The 17,377-nt window shown below is 42.7% G+C and overlaps 1 protein-coding gene across 1 annotated transcript; it reads left to right on the forward strand.

The window, feature by feature from the left end:
• The first annotated feature begins 12,290 nt into the window (after positions 1–12,290).
• Positions 12,291–17,067, forward strand: npy8br (neuropeptide Y receptor Y8b). Its single transcript, XM_079577959.1, has 3 exons — positions 12,291–12,595; positions 12,825–12,926; positions 14,978–17,067. The coding sequence occupies exon 3, from the start codon at positions 15,119–15,121 to the stop codon at positions 16,208–16,210; it is 1,092 nt and encodes a 363-aa protein (XP_079434085.1). The 5' UTR covers positions 12,291–12,595; positions 12,825–12,926; positions 14,978–15,118; the 3' UTR covers positions 16,211–17,067.
• Positions 17,068–17,377: the final 310 nt, after the last annotated feature.

The following is a 17,377-nucleotide window of genomic DNA, read 5'->3' on the forward strand; positions in this document are numbered from 1 at the left end:
GATCCTGCTCTTAATGCTGTAATCACTCAGTTAGAAACAGGTCAAACTCCACCTCCCAGTCTTAGAGTAGAACTACCCGAGCTTCCCTTGTTACTGCGTGAACTCAACCGTTTTGAACTTCAAAATGGGGTCCTTTATCGCAAAAGACAAACCGGTCCAGACATCTCCTTCCAACTCGTGCTCCCCGAGGAGTTGAGACCAATGGCCCTCCAACACCTCCACAACAACATGGGACACCTGGGAGTTGATCGTACCATCGATTTAGTCCGGACCAGGTTCTATTGGCCAAAGATGCATGTGTCAGTTGAAAAAATGATCAGTACGTGTGAGCGCTGTGTCCGCCGAAAGTGTAAACCTGAAAGGGCTGCCCCCCTAATGAACATACAGACAAATCGGCCCCTCGAGTTAGTTTGTATTGATTATCTCTCTATTGAACCAGACCAGTCAAACACAAAAGATGTATTGGTTATGACAGATCATTTTACTAAGTTTGCGGTGGCTGTGCCCACACCCAATCAACGAGCACGTACTGTCGCCAAGGCCCTCTGGGAGAACCTTATTGTCCCTTACGGTGTCCCAGAGAGACTTTTGAGTGACCAGGGTACCGATTTTGAATCGAAAACGATAAGCGAGCTGTGCGAGATCACCGGCATGAAAAAGATACGCACTACACCGTATCACCCCAGAGCTAATCCCGTTGAAAGATTCAATAGGACGCTCCTCCAAATGCTTGGTACCTTGAGTGACAATGAGAAGTTGCATTGGAAAGAGCACGTAAAACCTCTAGTACATGCGTACAATTGTACCAAGAGTGACGTAACAGGTTATTCGCCCTACGAACTAATGTTTGGGAGGCAACCAAGGCTCCCAATCGATCTAGCATTCGGATTGCCTGTTAACACTCAAAAGAAGTCACACTCGCAATACGTCAGTGATTTAAAACAAAGACTGGAGGAAAGTTTCAAGATCGCAACCTCAAACGCGCAGAAGAATGCAGTACGCAATAAGACGCGTTTTGACAAGCAAGTGGTTGATTCAACTCTCGATGTGGGAGACAGAGTCCTCGTACGTAATGTTAAACTGAGAGGAAAGCATAAGTTGGCAAACAGATGGGAGGATGATGTTTACGTGGTCCTAAGGAAAGCAAGCGAACTGCCCGTTTATACAGTTAAACCGGAAGGAAAGGAGAGACCAGTCCGGACATTACACCGAGATTTGCTCCTTCCTTGCAATTTCATACCTACCACAGGCCCAACAGAAAACAGCTCCCGAAAGCCTCAGACTAAACGAAGGACAAGACAAAGTGTTGTCCAGGAGGACGAGGATGACTATGACTCAGAGTCAGAATACTTATCAATACCTACCTCGATACCCGTATCGTCTTCCGCTTCTGCCGATCCACCTGAAATGTTGCCAACTCACGCTGTGCCTAGTACTGAAATTGTGAAAAAACAGTTTTCAGCCCGCAGTGAAATCGAACAAGTCAACCAACCCGAACAAGTCAAGCAAACCGAACAAGTCCATGAAACTGAAAGTGACAATCCTACCGAAAGTGACAATCCTATCGAAAGTGACAACCCTATCGGACATGACAATCTACCTGAAAAAGACAAACAAATGGAGGAAATTAAGGAAAACGAGAACCTACCTGAAAGTACATACTTACCTGATCCTTGCTCCCTGGAAAACGACTTTCATGATGATGAACTTGTGGAAGAAAATCAGCAACCTAGTGAACAAACACTGCCCAGTGGAAATGTGACATTGTCAGAGTGTCCAAATGAACAAGAAACAGTTACTGAGCAGCCTAGTTCACTTGATTCACAAAATACCTCTGAGGAAAGTCAAAACGTCCCTCGTAGATCTCAAAGGTCACATGAGAGACCACAGAGGTTGCAGTATTCAAGATTAGGCAACCCTTTACTGTATGTTGTTCATGCAGTATTCAATAGTTTAAATGAAGCTATTACAAGCTCTATGTTTAGCCATTTAGATGCACAGGGACGTGCATACCATCAAAGTGGGGAGGGTGTAACCCACATTTAAATATGGCTTTAAGAATATATGCCTTTCCTTCATAAACATAATATAGTTATTCATTTTAGCAGTCATGCCTTGTTTATTTTGTAAACAAACTAAACTCTCAGCAATTTAAGGGTTAACGTCTCTGGGAAATGCAGTTTTGTTCATAGCCAATGAGCTGCTCCCTTTAGCTGTTGCTCTTAGCCAATGAGCTGCTTCAAAACAGCGCATTGTCCCGCCCCCATCTCCTTCCAGGAGAGACGGCCGCTCCTTTCTCACTTGGCGCGCGACACAAGCATTGAATACACAGAAGGAAAACGGGACAGGAAAATTCACAGAAAAGGTATAAAAATGATATCAAAACAAGAGTTAGCTAACATTTGCTGATGGATAATATGATTTTAGACATGTATACTGCTAAAACGAGGCACTAAGTTAAAAAGTTTATGAGGTTTGGTCTTTTTTATTTTTAGCCGTTGAAAGTCCAAGTCTGAGGCAGCGCCATATTGAGCCCTGCGTTGTCCTTTCTTGAGATCGGTGAGAAATATTTGTTTGCCCATTTTCTGTTTATGGCTAATCTTAGCTGTTCAGTATTAGTCAGTACAAAAGATATTCATTTGGTTTGTTGTTTTTTTTCGTAGTCTTGGTCATAAAGACAGCGGTCAAAACTACAAGGCAGCGCCATCTTGTGCTCCTGCCTTGTTCCCTGTGAGAGATCGGTGAGCAAAGCCTTCGTCATGTTCATGGTTTAGGCCACAATTGTTTTATTTTTGATGTCACTTAGAGAGTGCTTGAATACTTGAATTTTATGCTTTATTTTGGTAAAAACTTGAGGTTTTATTTTGTTAATGACAAATTGATTGTATTTTGAGTATACTATTTGATATATTGAAAGAAAATAAGCATTTGACAGCAATGCTGATCAGATAGTTTTACATTTTTGTTTTTTATTGTAAACGTTACAATTAGAGCTTTTACAAGCTCACAGATGGTAAAATGTAATTATTTTGAAACTCATTGCATTTTTTGATGCTGTTGTTCAGGTCAGGTTTTTTTTTTGGCACATTGCTGAACCAACTGGAAGTGATGGCGAGCCAATCCCTTTAGAAGAACGGATCAACATCTTCCTCTACCACACGGTCCAGTGTGGTGGGCCAGCCCAACAGAAGCCCCTTTCCACGCCTTTCCCTTCTTGCCCCCCTCCCCCCAGCCCCAAACATACGTACATTCCCCTTGGACTCTTTTGAACGTTTTATTTTAAGGACTTTCGGACTCTACACATGCAAGAGGTGGACTTGGTGCGGATCGCGGGAGTCGAACTCCAGTATAAGGTTCTGTGCAAACATAAATGTGAAGGTTCATGCAATGTACATTTGATTTACTGTGAAACCTGATTTGTATTAGAAAGGGTGCACCCAGGTAAGGATTTATAGCAACTGTTCTGTGAGAGGTTGTACTGAGAACATTGTTGGTACCAACACACTTGAAATTTTATTCTGAAACATTCTATTTTTTTTTAAATACAAGCTGGCATTTTTCTAAACTTTAAAGCCTTTGTCCGAGTCTCATTCACTTCACTCCTCCTGTAAGTAGCCGAACCTTCTGGTCCAATTTTGAAGCTCCTTTATAACAAGTAAAATCTAACTTAAGTAACGTGAGTGTTACACAACCATGAATGATTTTGTGATTTCTTTGCATATGTATACTATTATATACCTCTGGAAAAGCTGTCTTATTGAGTTAATGGAGTTTGTAGAAGCATGAACAAGACAATAGGGACCCTCTATGTTCCATGCTTCACACATTGCTTCTCTTTTCCCAGTGGAGGGTATTATACAAGACGGCAGAGAGAGACTTGATATCGTCAGCCGCATTGGACTGTGTTTGACAGCTTGTCTCTGAGGACTTATTCCACTGCTAATGGAACATCACACTTCGGGGCACATAACTTAAAATTATTAATTTACACTTGGCTTGTCAAACCATATTCGCCTCTTTTTTTCTGTGTGTAACTTTTCTCAAACCCAAGCAGAGTATCCCTGAACACTCTCTCCTCTCCAGATCCTGCAATGAGGCCAAGCATGAAGGGACTAACGCACAGATCAAATTTTAATAGGGAAATGGTTAAATCGTTTGCCAAAAGAACTGCATATGAGCGTACAACAGCATGTGGTGGAAACCAATATTTAACCAGCCCTATCCGAGATGTTTTGGTTGCTTCTCGTACGCAGTTCGCACTTCCCATTTCCACAAGTGCTATTTTGGGGTGAGACATCTCCCACTTTATCTAATGTGACAACGCGGGAGTATGTTCTGCATCATAATATGACATCAACGGTGCACGTGAAGCAGAGAAATGCAGTTGTGAGAGGTGACCAGACGATACAGGTGCTGGTGCATGCTGGGAATTATATATCTCAATTACAAAGTCAAGGTCAGCAGGTCTAACACACAATAGATGGATTCTGCCTTATGGTCGACTAATGCAATCGCGTTTTAATAAAGCTCCATCTCTGCTCCTTCACTGTCCAATTTCGACGTCTCCGCCTGAGCCCTAATCCATTTTCACTTTGGAGACTTTCTAACAGTTTTTCTTGGGCTATATTTTCCTGGATACATCGGTGGGTGCCTTTGAAAATCATTCTTGGCAGAGATGAGCGAAAAGTTAATAATAGTAGAAAGTTAAGGTTTTGTTTTGTTCGCTTACCCCGCTATATATCGATTCAACTTTCAAAATAGATCTGATCATCTTGGCCGACATCGGACTCAAATAGTTAGGGATATCATGTGTTATCTGTGCTCAAATGGATGGTGTGTTCTTGCCTTCTATAGTAAGAAGATCCTGGGTTCAACTATGACTTGTGAGTGTTCCTTCATGTTCTCCCTGTATCTGGCTCGGCTTCCTCCAGTTGTTACAACATGTAACAAAGGTTAAACACACCTAACTTTAACCAAAGCTCACAATGGGCCCTTTGCATTTGTGGATGGGTCAAATGCAGGGGACAACTTTCCCTCCAAGTGCAATCCTGTAAAGTCAGTTAGACCTTGTCCTGAACCATAAATCAGACTTAAGTGCTGTACGAAAGCTTGTGATGTGACACTGTGTTGACAGGTCAATATTGTTGAAAAATGAATCCAGAGATAACGCTAAGATCATCATTCAATATGAGACACCTATCATAGTGACAGAAGACTTGAAGACCATCATAGTTATTTAAATATGCAATGTATCTGTTTCGTAATGCATCACTTCCCCTTTTGCACTCTGTTTGAGAATAATTGCTCTTCTCAAATGCTCTTCCTTTTTTTTTTTTTTTTCAGAGGGGCAGAAGGCTGCGCTCCGTCACATGTGATTTAACTGATGCAGGCTTCTTCCAGCAGCTTGGCATTTGTTCTGGACTGGGGTCATCTAAAATGCCTTTGGGGAACGGATGTACGGGATTCTATTACAAATATGGTGCCAAGAATCACTTTAAGAAGAGGCCGCAGGTCACTGTGAATTTCTGTTCTGTGGTGGTTCAAGTACTTGATTTTGTTGCTTGAGTAAAATGAAAGATACTACAGGTCAAATATTACTCCAATGCCACAAAGTAAAATGCACAAATCATCAAAAGAAGCGTAGTAAATAATAACTTTTCAGCTTTAAATACCTAGTATGACGGACAAATTCATCACCTGACCTGTACGGCAATACAACGGGCAAACCTTCCTCCATGTCAAAAGTCCTTGATTGGAGACTACATCTGTACACCGCCACCTACAGCTCTGCAGTGTTCATTGTAAGGCTTTTAAAACTTGGAAAAATGGAGCAGTTAACAACAAAAATACTACTCAAGTAGCCTAAGGTGTAGGCGTGTAAAGGCAGCGTGGTGGTGCAGCGATTAGAGCTTGTGTTTCACAGCAAGAAGGTCCCGGGTTCTGCTTTTCTGTCAGTCTGCCCCAGGGGAAACTGTAGCTACATAAAATAGCTTGCCATCACTGTGTGTGGAGTGAATTAAGAACAAGTTCCCTGCACTGTGTGAAGCTCTTTTGGCACTTTTCCTTTTACCTTTATCAGCCCCAAAGAGCTTTACAGCAAGGAACCAGTCACCCATTCACGCTCACATTCATACACCAATGTACGCAGACACTGGAGGCAGGTAGGGTCTTGCCCAAGGACACAATTTTGCAGGAGCTGGGATTTGAACCCACGGCCTTCCGATCATGAGATGACCTGCTCTGCCACCATCGCCCTCCATTGTGTCATGTGAAAAGCGCTACATAAATAAACCTCCATTCCATCCTTCAAAACTCTGAAGCACAGTGGCTGAGTGATTGGCGTTCATGCCTCAGTGCAAGAAGGTCCCGTCTTCAAGTCCCAGACCATTAGGGCATTTTTGTGTGGAGTTTACATGTTCTCACCATGTTTTCATGGGTTTCCTTCACGTGCTCCACGTTCAGCCCAAAACATGCACAATAGGTTAATCCTCCAGCCAGGTGATTCTGAATATTAGCCTGGCCCCACATGACTGCCCACGGCTCCTTACGGGTTCGAAGGATGGGTCAAATGCAAAGGACCTTAAATTTGCTTAGTTACCGACCATCATGGGATTAACAAGAAGTACATCTGCTATTTTTTAAGTGGCACATAGAATTACGTATTTGTCCACAAATGTGTGGCCCTCCTAGAAGAATGATAAAATCTCTCACAGGCTCCACAGATGCTCTTGTCCACTCCACGAGGGAGATGTGTTGCTTTAAGTGCCACAAAGAAGAGGAGAAGAAAGAAGAGATGAGAAAAATGATATGCTGTTCAATGAACACGGTGAACCTGTGATATTTTAGAGATGATTAAACTGTATGCCATTATTGTGCTTGTTTTATGCCTGAAGTGATTTTGCACCTGTCAAACATGAGCACCAATCAATGCACGTGCAGTGAACCAGGAGATTAGGGTCAAGGAATCCCACTGCTCTTTTCATCGTGAATATAATATATGGCACGTGTTTCGTTTTCGACTGCCACACTTTGACGATGTTTTGTGTTGCATTGTTTGCTCTGAGCTTGTTATGTCCCATATGTGCTAACAGTTTGCATGTGGCTGATTCTGCATGATTACACTCTCAGCAGGTGGCTTTCTTGCTGCTCACTGCATATGAATAGCACAGAAAACTCCGGCACTAAGCTCCATCCCGGCTTCATTGTTAGCGTGTCTTTTCATTCTGCTGCCGGCTGCCGTCGCGTGCACAGGCAGCTCACCACATGTACATGGACAGTATACTCTTGAAAGTAGCATTTGTGAAATGAATTGAAAAAGTAGTCTAACAAAATATTGCATGTTTAGTAAAACGCAGAGATCGCCAATAGGCACGCCAAGCCTCAAGAATGTTGAGTCGGCAGTACCGAGAAGGACTCTATAGTTTGTTCTCTGCCTTGGGTTATAAATGGTAATTATTCTATGGTCATGAATAGTTATATAAACTAATAGGATGAAGAAATTCGTATATAGCATAGTATAGCAATTAAATCTAAGCTGCTGGCTCCATAGATTCTTTTGAGAATGAGTTTGGTCCTCGGGTAAATGTCATTGGTGACCACTGTGGCCTTTCCAAGGGTCTCCTATGCCTGAAACACCAGATGTGAGAAAATTAGCATGATCTGATCAATATAGAGGAGCAGCGGCTCTACTCCGAGCAGTCCCCCCACCTAGAGCTGACTTTGAGGCGAGGAACAGAGGCTGGATAGATGGTTTACTTACAGGGTAGCTTTCCAGTCTTCTCTTCAGAGATGATTAACGCGTGATCCTGCCAGTAACGCCAGTTTTGGCATCTTACCTCTGAACATGTGCATGCTACAATCTATGTGCTCACATTGTCACGTGTCGACTCTACCCACTACATGACAAAACAGCAGTTGTTGTGGGCAGCGCCCCCACAGACGTGCAGGGTGTAAAGAATGTCATGAAAGTTGTGTAAGCCGCAATGAGAACAAATGTGGACAAATGCTGCCCTCTGGTGGGGGTTATGGAATGATTCAGAGGTGCCAAGGCAAAAACTACAGGAAGAAAGCTGCTAAAAGACGAACTATAAAGACAGGCAACATGCCAATCTTACGCTAACACCAGCTGAAGTTGCGCCTTTAGAACAGCGGTATAATGTTGAGAAATATTAAATCTGTATGACCTGCCTCTGAGGGCTGTCCTCTCTCTCGTTTGCCAATCAGAGGCCAGCAGTCCGTTTACATCACGTTAGTCACGGTTTAGCGCGCTTTGGCCACAGCCAGAGGTCATTGCCAAAACATATACCTGGTCAGACCGGTTTAGCACTGGCCTCGGCAGTCGAAAAGCTCGCCCCACCGGGTTGTCCAGGCACTGGGCTGTCTAGTGCCTGCCAGTGGAAAAGCCCCATTATTGTTGTGGAATTTCTAATTAACTTTAGACTAATTATCCTAAAGTAAACTAGAGAGAGTTGAAGTTTGACTCAAGAGTGGTAATTTATTTTACATGTTCACAGAGCATGGCGAGTCTGTCTCAGAGTTCTGACTAACTACTAGGCTACAAGGTCTATTTATACCTAAACATATGTAACAAGGCTAGGCTATTTTGTTTATTGAATTTCATCAAAAATATATCTGTTTATTAAAGCAATACTAAGTAACTTGTTTACCTTAATAAATCCTTTTTGTAGTCCCTCTGCAACCAATGCACACTAATAGAATCACAAAGAAGAAGCTAACAGGCTAACGGGCAAAGCTAACTGCGGGCTCGCGTCACTTTAAACAGTATTTACAGCCAAGTTTGGGTGGGATGAAAAAAAGAGTGAAAAAAAGTATTTCCATTGTGTAATTGGATGTACAATATCCCTCTCTCCCTTCACCTTTTCTGTCAGCGCAGTATTTACTCTCATGGACAATTAATAAGTTTTAAAAAATCGCAACTTGCTAAGACACCTGCAGTTGCGCTTACGATCTCGAGGGGGAAGAGTTACTTAGTACTGCTTTAAAATCAGCTTTAGCACCCCTTTTATTTAGAGTGTATTTTACCTGGCAGAGTGGTTACTATGGCTACGCCCTTTGCTCCTCCCCTTTGAATGCTGTGCATGTAATTGGACCAAGATCCTATATGTAAAATGTAAGATAGAATATGTGGTGCTCTCCAATAATACAGCGGACAGCCATGGATCTCTGTATTGATATTCAGTGCACATTTGCCAGCATCAAAAGGAAGTAGTTTTGAATATTATCATTATATGAAGGCACATTTCCTATCCTGCTGTTTCTAATCACTTGGCGAATAAAGTCACTTTCTTTCTCCTCTTCTCTAATGTCTTGTCCTGTAAATGGGAGACCGTTGCAGCACGGCATTAATTTATTTTGTGCCAAAGCATAATGAGGTGTGACCAAAATACATGGAACGGTTTTCACATTTCATTTTATTCCACTCATTAACTTTTGCGGTTCTCTCTTCCTTTTATGTGCCTACCTTATTATTGTGTGTTTTAGGATTTGCAGATGTGTAAAGTGATTCTATCTATTTTTCATTAGTTTTCCTGACAGTACAAAAAAAAATTGTTTGCTCCAGCAGAGCTGAAAACACCTTGCGCCTTCAGATTTTTATCTTGACAACTTTATTTTCCCACAAACGCTGCGTATATTCCAGTGTGGCAAACAGTCACTCCCCGAACTACTTCTAAACTTTTATGAAAGACTATTGCCGGTAAATGGGCCAAACTATTTTATTGATTTACATTGGCAGTGACACGTACATCATCAACAATTTTCCCACAAGAACTGCTGCAATAACTTTCTCCCCAAATCCTAATATGGGCATGGATTTTTTACTAACCACGTCACATTGTGTAAATGGAGAAAGGAGGAAAGTCTAAACAATTGATAAAGTGTTCAAATGTTTAAAAGAACTTATCTATTTGTGTGTCAAATGATTGTTTTGTATTGAATAAAAGATCTGTCTGTTTATGTCCATTGATTAGGAGACAGTTGCCATACAGTACAACTCCCATTCCGCTGCCATAAAGTACTGTCATCTATAATATCTTATGGTTTATAGCTAAGTGATATATTCTAAGCTTTCACCAACCAAATGGCTCTGACTTTTAGGCATAAAAGCAAGATCACACAAAACCATAGCAACCAGTGCAGTCCCTGTTAACTCAGCTCAGTAATGTAGTTCAGTACTATCCCAACAGGGACAGGAGTGTACACAAGCTGAGGCGGCAAATAAATGGAATAGGGCTGTGGTTCCCAAAGTGAGGTCCGGGGCCCCCTGGGGGGCCTCAGAGGCACTGCAGGGGGACCACAAAGCTTGTTTACAAAACAAACATTGAAAAAACACAGATTCTGAAAGAAAATGTGCATTTATTTGCTAAAATGTAGCTCTGTTAATCAGTGTTTAGCTATTGTAGATCATTTTCATATAATTTTAGCTGTAAAATAATAACTCATTCTTTCAAATAGAGTAAGTTATTATTATTGGGGCCCTGGGAGATTTCGTTGGGGGTTAGGGAATGGCTGGAATAGGGCAATAAACAGCTATGTCCAGCCAGTAAACAGATACCTTGCAGGAACAATGAGTTTGCCATAGGAAGCGATACAGGAACACTTGTGTCACATCTTCAGGGAGAATCTTTCTTCTTTTATTGACTTTAGCTGCATTAAACTGAATTGCAGACACGCCATGTTTAGTCCTGACTCTGGGCACCAGCAACAGACTTGTCCCTGCGGTTCTCAGGGCCTGAGATGGCTCATGTGGCACTAACATGTGCCAACATGATACACTTTGGCACTAGGCCATGGAGAGTCTTGTACACAAGCTGTGTCTGTCTGTGTATGAAATGTGTTCTTCTAGAAGAAAATAAAAAACGATTATGTAACAATAATCCTCTGAAAGTTCTAACCTACCTCTATTTCTGTGTTGTCTGAGCATCGACAGCTTGTCATTTCTCCATCACAATTGACTTTTGACGACTGTATGTCATAACACCTGGAAGGAGGATCAGCAAGTGAGTGACAGGGTAAGTACCAGCCTTTTCAAGTCAGACCTATCAAACTGTTGATAATGACATAATTACAAATGACTTTTTTAACAATCACACTGCTGGTATTTCAGAAATGACTGTTCTTGAGAGGTTTGACACTGTTTTTGAGCAGAATAAAGCGCCCAGCGCGACCGTCGCAGCTCTGAGCAGGAGTGTGTGGGGACAGTGTGAAGAAGCAGTTAACAATCTGTTGCACAAGCAGAAGAGGTGCAAAGAAAAACGGTCTAAAATAATCGCTGGTGAGAGGTTGGGAGAGGAAGACATTTTTATGATGCTGATGAAGGTTTTGTCTTCAATGTGAGATTTCAAGAAGGTAAAGATATCAATAAATTGTTGGTTTTACTCAGCAAGCACAAGCCAAAGAAACTCTAAATCAGTGAGCTGGTTTGAGCAAGGTTTGAACACGCTACCCTAGCAATAAGATCAGCCCTGTATTCTAGCCTTTGCATGGTGTTGAAACTTTAGGATAACAGTCAAATAAAGCATGTCCACATCACTAAAGGAAGGGAGTACACACAAACTTCAAGGATGTAGGCACTAAACGTATGCACTTTGCCTTGATCAAATAAATTAATATTCCCAATAACCCCACCCATATCTTTTTATGACCCCGAATGACATAGCTGAACCCAATAGTTGACTCGTCATGTCATTATGCCAATTCATGAAGTGATTATATTTTGGCCTATATGGGAGATCTTTGGCATGTTTTAACCCATTTCCTCCAATAACAGTTTCTTCTTTTATCCAAACTCAACGCAAAATTGCATATTTTCATAGTTGTTACATTGACATTTATTGCTTGTTTGTTAAGGTGGAACTTTGGATCTGATTCCGTTTTGTTGTCGCTCATTATTTTAATCCAGGTAAAATCAATAGGTCTATAATAGTTTTAAGAATAGCCCTCTTGTGTAGCACATTTCAATAAGACAAACAATAAACGGGACACGTGGGAAATGTGTGACAGATTATGAAAGGTGAGGGCTTAATTCATGTCATTTTAGTCTGGTGCATGACCTCAAGTTTGGACCGTTCTGTTTGCGTATAGCTCAAAACAATCTACCTATAAACAGAACAGAAGAAAGGCTTTTTTCGGCATAAGGAGAGGCCTAATTTCATGCCACATAGTTGGGTGACGATGCCAAGACGCGCATCATTGGCTCACTTCTCCACGGTGATGCATTATCCTGTCATCGGCAGGTGCGGCGCTAAAATTGAAGTTATCCCTCCGTCCGCGGTGTCTCGCGTTCATCAGCCCGCGCGCGCGTGTTTCGAGTCTGAGAGGGCGCGTGTCCGGCGGCGGGTGCGCGTGCGTCTCACGGCGAGAAATGTTCATTATGTAACATGTTCCACGCACGGTCCCATCCGCCGCCTGAGTGAGTGAGAGAGAGACACCAGGTCGTCTTGCGAGCGGTACCCCGGCTCCCTGTCATTGGGACTCCTGCTCGCGCGGCTGACAGTTCGGCTCACTGTACCTTTTTCTCTCCTCACCTCAGATCCGCGCGGAGAAAGTGCGCGAGGGGAGACCAAGCCGCTCTCAGGTGAGAAACAATGCCCGCCTTAAGTGAAAGTGTCCCCGTGCTTCCTGTGTGTCTTTTTATGATCTTTTATCAGTTTCACACCCCTATCCACCATGATCATGTTTTTTCCCTCTCCTGTGCGCGGAGGCTTTGTTGCACTGGCTCACGGGCTGTAGCTTCTTGTACTTCATTTGCCGCGCCTGCACTGCTTGTCACGTATGAATAAGAGATGCTTTACCTCTCTGGACAGACACAGCCGCCGATGGGATTTACCCCAAGTCATGCGCACCTGTCCTGGTGTGGAATAGCCTGACGCGTGAGGGGGAAAGAGACGGTACCAGGACGTTTTCAGGTAATTCACGACCCCACTTTCTTTGGTTCTGTACGTGCACACTCTTATTGTCACGCGCAATTGGACATACCGTAATAAATGTACTTTTAAATGTCTGCCAAAAAGCTATCAGTTCATGTATTTCTAATTTTGTCATAAACATGTGGCATCAAGTCTGGGTGATTTGAATGTATTTTGACATTTGTACTTTCAGTCCTAGTTTTCTTTATTAAAATTCAAGTTGTGCATCATACGAGAGCCGAGAGCAAGCACTGTTCTCTGCGCATACTGCTTGGTTTTCAATTAAAAAGCTATGCCCCACAGATGCAGTAAATATCCTTTTGGTTTGCGCGAAACATACAGTATGTGGGGGGAAAAAGCCTCGGGCTAAATCATTTGGTCAATCAGTGCTGTTCTCTACGCAGGCTCACAAACAAACACACTGCTCGACTTAAGCACTGTGTTTATGCAATTTGTTATTCTTGTATGCGTCTCTAAAGTGTTCTTGAGAGTGCAGGAGCGACGAACAAAGAGTTTTCCTTTTCGAAACCAAACAGAATAAATTGCTGCTGTCAAAAGGGGGGAGATGAGTGTGTGAAGGAGCAGCCGTTATTGCAGTTATTGTGATGGAAATGGAAATCAGCCTGCCATTACGACGATTCCACGGAGTCGGGACGTGGGCTGCTGTCTCCGTGAGGGGCCATCAGTGGATCGTTTCTCCCCCATATAGTCGTCAAAACTACTGAAGTGTAGGGCAGAGAAACACATGGATTTATGTGTCATGTTGTAATTATTCTGGTAAATTCTCCTTTTGTGTGGTGATGCCGAAAAAAATAATATGAAAAAAACATCTCCACAGATTGTGAGAATGACACTCTACACGTACAGGAGATGGGAATGTAAAAAAACAACAAAAAACGTGTCCCCCAGCAAGATCGTTTAATCCAGCAACATGTTTTGCTCTGAAAGAAGCAAAACATGTTGCTTCTAATGAAATTACTTTCTTCACAAAGGAAGGCAATTTTACTTCTGCCGTTCCATTCTCTGTAAACATGTTATCTGCTACAGTTGTTCACCCCCCACAACTAGATAACATAAATACTGTGCCGAGACATCACATTGAAATTAGGATATTTTGAATGTTAGTGTATGACTGAAGTTGTTCCTTTATTTGCAGGTTGCGGTTTTGCTTCCTTTTTTTTTCTTACGCATGTGTCTGTGTGTCCTCAACTTTACTGAAAAGACCGACTTCAACAGCCAGAATCTGAGTGGCCCGTAGGAAGTTGCCCTGCGATAACATTCATAACAAACCCTAATTTATTCGACCCGGCAGCATAAGCGATTAACACGCTGGCTTCACAGCAGGAAGGCTAGAGGACTGTGTGGAGTTCATATGTTCTTCCCGTGTCTGGGTGGGTCTCGTGCACGTGCTCTGGAGAGTGCATCATGGAGGTCCACTGCTCCTTATGTGGAGGACCCATTTCCACAGAGAAACAGTTGGTCCATGTTCAATTTGACTTTGGACCAATTGCACCAACTTGTAAAATCAAAGGCAGCTATTCCAGTATTTAAACGTACAAATTCACTTTTTTACATAAACTTAAAGGCCCTATTCATACTTCCTTTTTTTTTTTAATTATCAACAATGAAAGAGGAAGCCATAAATTCACATGTTAGTTTTGTGCCAAACTCATTCCTGATATTGATTTGTCACAATTAAAACAGAGTTAATAACTTGTAGTGAAATGACAAAGAGCCACATTCAGTCCTAGCTTTTCTAGCATTTGTAATATTCTGATTCTTTCATTGGTACATTTCTCAATTGAAGGATCACTTTTTAGGGTCATTGCCACAGAAATGCAAGAATACTAGCCTGAGAGTTACTGAAAATGATACAAATGCTTTGTAGTCATGGACAGTATTTTCCCCACATGTGTCTCTGTTTACAATTTATTAAAGGAGGACAAAACTAAATTTGTTCCTCTACTAGAAAAAAAAAAAAAATCAGGTATAGCGCCTTGAACCTTTTCTCAAACTGTCGAGGTTATGTGATTCTGTTTTGTATCTTCCAGAGGCTGAAGGAATGAAGAGAGCTGAAGATTAAGAACAAGCTCAGACCGCCTCTAAAGAACATCATCAAATTCATGAGGCAATTACAACGAGTGTGACACAACAAATCGGTTTAATTAGACCCTGCTTTTTGAAGTAATAACATGGAGCTCCAGTCCTTCTACAACCACGCTCTGTGGAGAGACCTGGCCTTCTCTGCTGACGACTGCTCCCTGTCCATCAGCGGCACCACTTTCCTGATCATTGCCTACAGCGTGGTCCTGGCTGTGGGCCTCATAGGGAACTCATGCCTTGTTTTTGTGATCACGCGGCACAAGGAGATGCGGAACGTCACCAACATCCTCATCGCCAACCTTTCCTGCTCAGATATTCTCATGTGTATCGTGTGCCTGCCTGTCACGATCATCTACACGCTGATGGACCACTGGATTTTAGGCAGCGCCCTTTGCAAGCTCACCCCTTTTGTCCAATGCGTCTCGATCTCTGTCTCCATCTTCTCCCTCGTTCTTATCGCGTTCGAGCGCTACCAGCTGATAGTCCACCCCACGGGTTGGAAGCCCACGGTGGCGCAGTCCTACCTGGCGGTCGGCGTCACTTGGGTGGTGGCTTGTTTGATTTCCGTGCCTTTTTTTTCATACCACGTCCTGACGTTGCCTTTCCAAAACCTAAGCGTCCCTTTCCCGGTCAGCGATCAGCTCATCTGCATGGAAATGTGGCCCTCAATAGCAGTGCGCCGCGCCTATACGACCTCCATGGTTGTCTTCCAGTACTTCCTGCCCATCCTGCTCATAATGGTATGCTACTTGCACATCTACTTCCGCCTGCGGAGGAGGAAGGAGATGGTGGAGCGGAGCGGGAACAGCACGCAGCGGAAACACAAAAGCGCCACGCGGATTAACATCATGCTAACGGCCATCGTGGTAGCGTTTGCGCTCTCCTGGCTGCCCCTCAACATCTTCAACACGATTTTTGACTGGAATCACGAGGCTCTCCCCACCTGTAGCCACGATATGATCTTCTCCTTCTGCCACCTGGCCGCCATGACATCGACCTGCGTCAACCCCATCATATACGGTTTCCTCAATAGCAACTTCCAAAAGCAGCTCAAGTCCACCATTTTGAGATGCCGCTGCTGGACGGTGAGCGAGAGATACGAGAGCGTGCCTCTTTCAACCGTTACAGAGGTCACCAAGGGGACAATGTTTAGCAATGGGTCCACCTCTGCTAATACCTAAAGCCTTTTCATTCATCCAAAAGAAGTTAGTTTGGGGCCTTTTGAAACCCCAGTCTTCTTTTAAAGCTTTTTCTCGCTTGGCTGCGCACGAGTGTGACATTTACAAAGTAACAAAGCTCACAGTTTGCGGTCCTTCGGGAGCAGGCTGGAGACACTTAACCTTTGGCCTCTATTTCAGACGAGGCAGAACATAACAAAATGATGGTCAAAGCGGAGAATTAGGGTCAACTCAAGATGCCTGGCGAGGCTGCAGAAGTTTTACCACTCTCAAAAAGAGAACTGTTTGTAATCTATCCATGTAAACTTTGCTGGAGGTGTTGGATGTCAATCTTTCAAGAGCGGGACCAGCTGTTTCTTGCCTAATTTGCCCAAGATGTCTGTAGTGGTGAAAATGAAAATGGATTGCAAACCATGACGTGTTAATGATTATTGGCAGCTTATTACACAACCGCCTGGAAGAACATTAGAGCTGCAAATGTGGCCCCAGGCGTTCATGCCAGGCAATTTATTTGCTTCATCAAACGCTGGTCTTATTACTGAAAACTACCACAAACAATAATGTTTTGATGATGGACATTTGAAAGCCTATTTTTATGTTATCTATTTTTAACATTGGATATTGTATCGTGCCTGTGCCTGTAGTTTTTTTCATAAAAACATGACCACCGCAAATCGTGAAGTGCCATAAAACAAGTGGCAGCAAAGGACTTCTTCCACTGTATATAATACTATGGGATTGAGTACATATGGACTTTGACAATGAATTGTAAATGGCGCAGTTATACATCTGTGACAGTAAAATGCATTGTGTAGCATAGAAGAGGAAAGGACTTAGGGTTGTTGTTGTCACTTTCATTTCTGTCATGTATTAAAGTTTTATTATATCTTTATGAATGAAGTTCTGGATGTGCTTTGTTTTGTCAGCACCACTGCCATAAAATACATAATTACTAAAACATTTCCGTGTATATTAATGATTAACAAACTGTTGAAGTTTTGGAGGCTGTGGACTGCCGCTAATTTATTTAGGAGACTTCTTAGTTCTGATTAAAACCTTAATGAAGCCCTGTGTTAGACTAAGGTCTGTAGCAGGAGTTTCCAAACTTTTCGGGCCGTGAATCACAAAATCACCAAAAAACCCATAAAATGAGTATTTATAATAAATTCA

Source organism: Gobius niger, assembly GCF_951799975.1.
Source record: "Gobius niger genome assembly, chromosome: 1".
NCBI classification, from domain to species: Eukaryota; Metazoa; Chordata; class Actinopteri; order Gobiiformes; family Gobiidae; genus Gobius; species Gobius niger.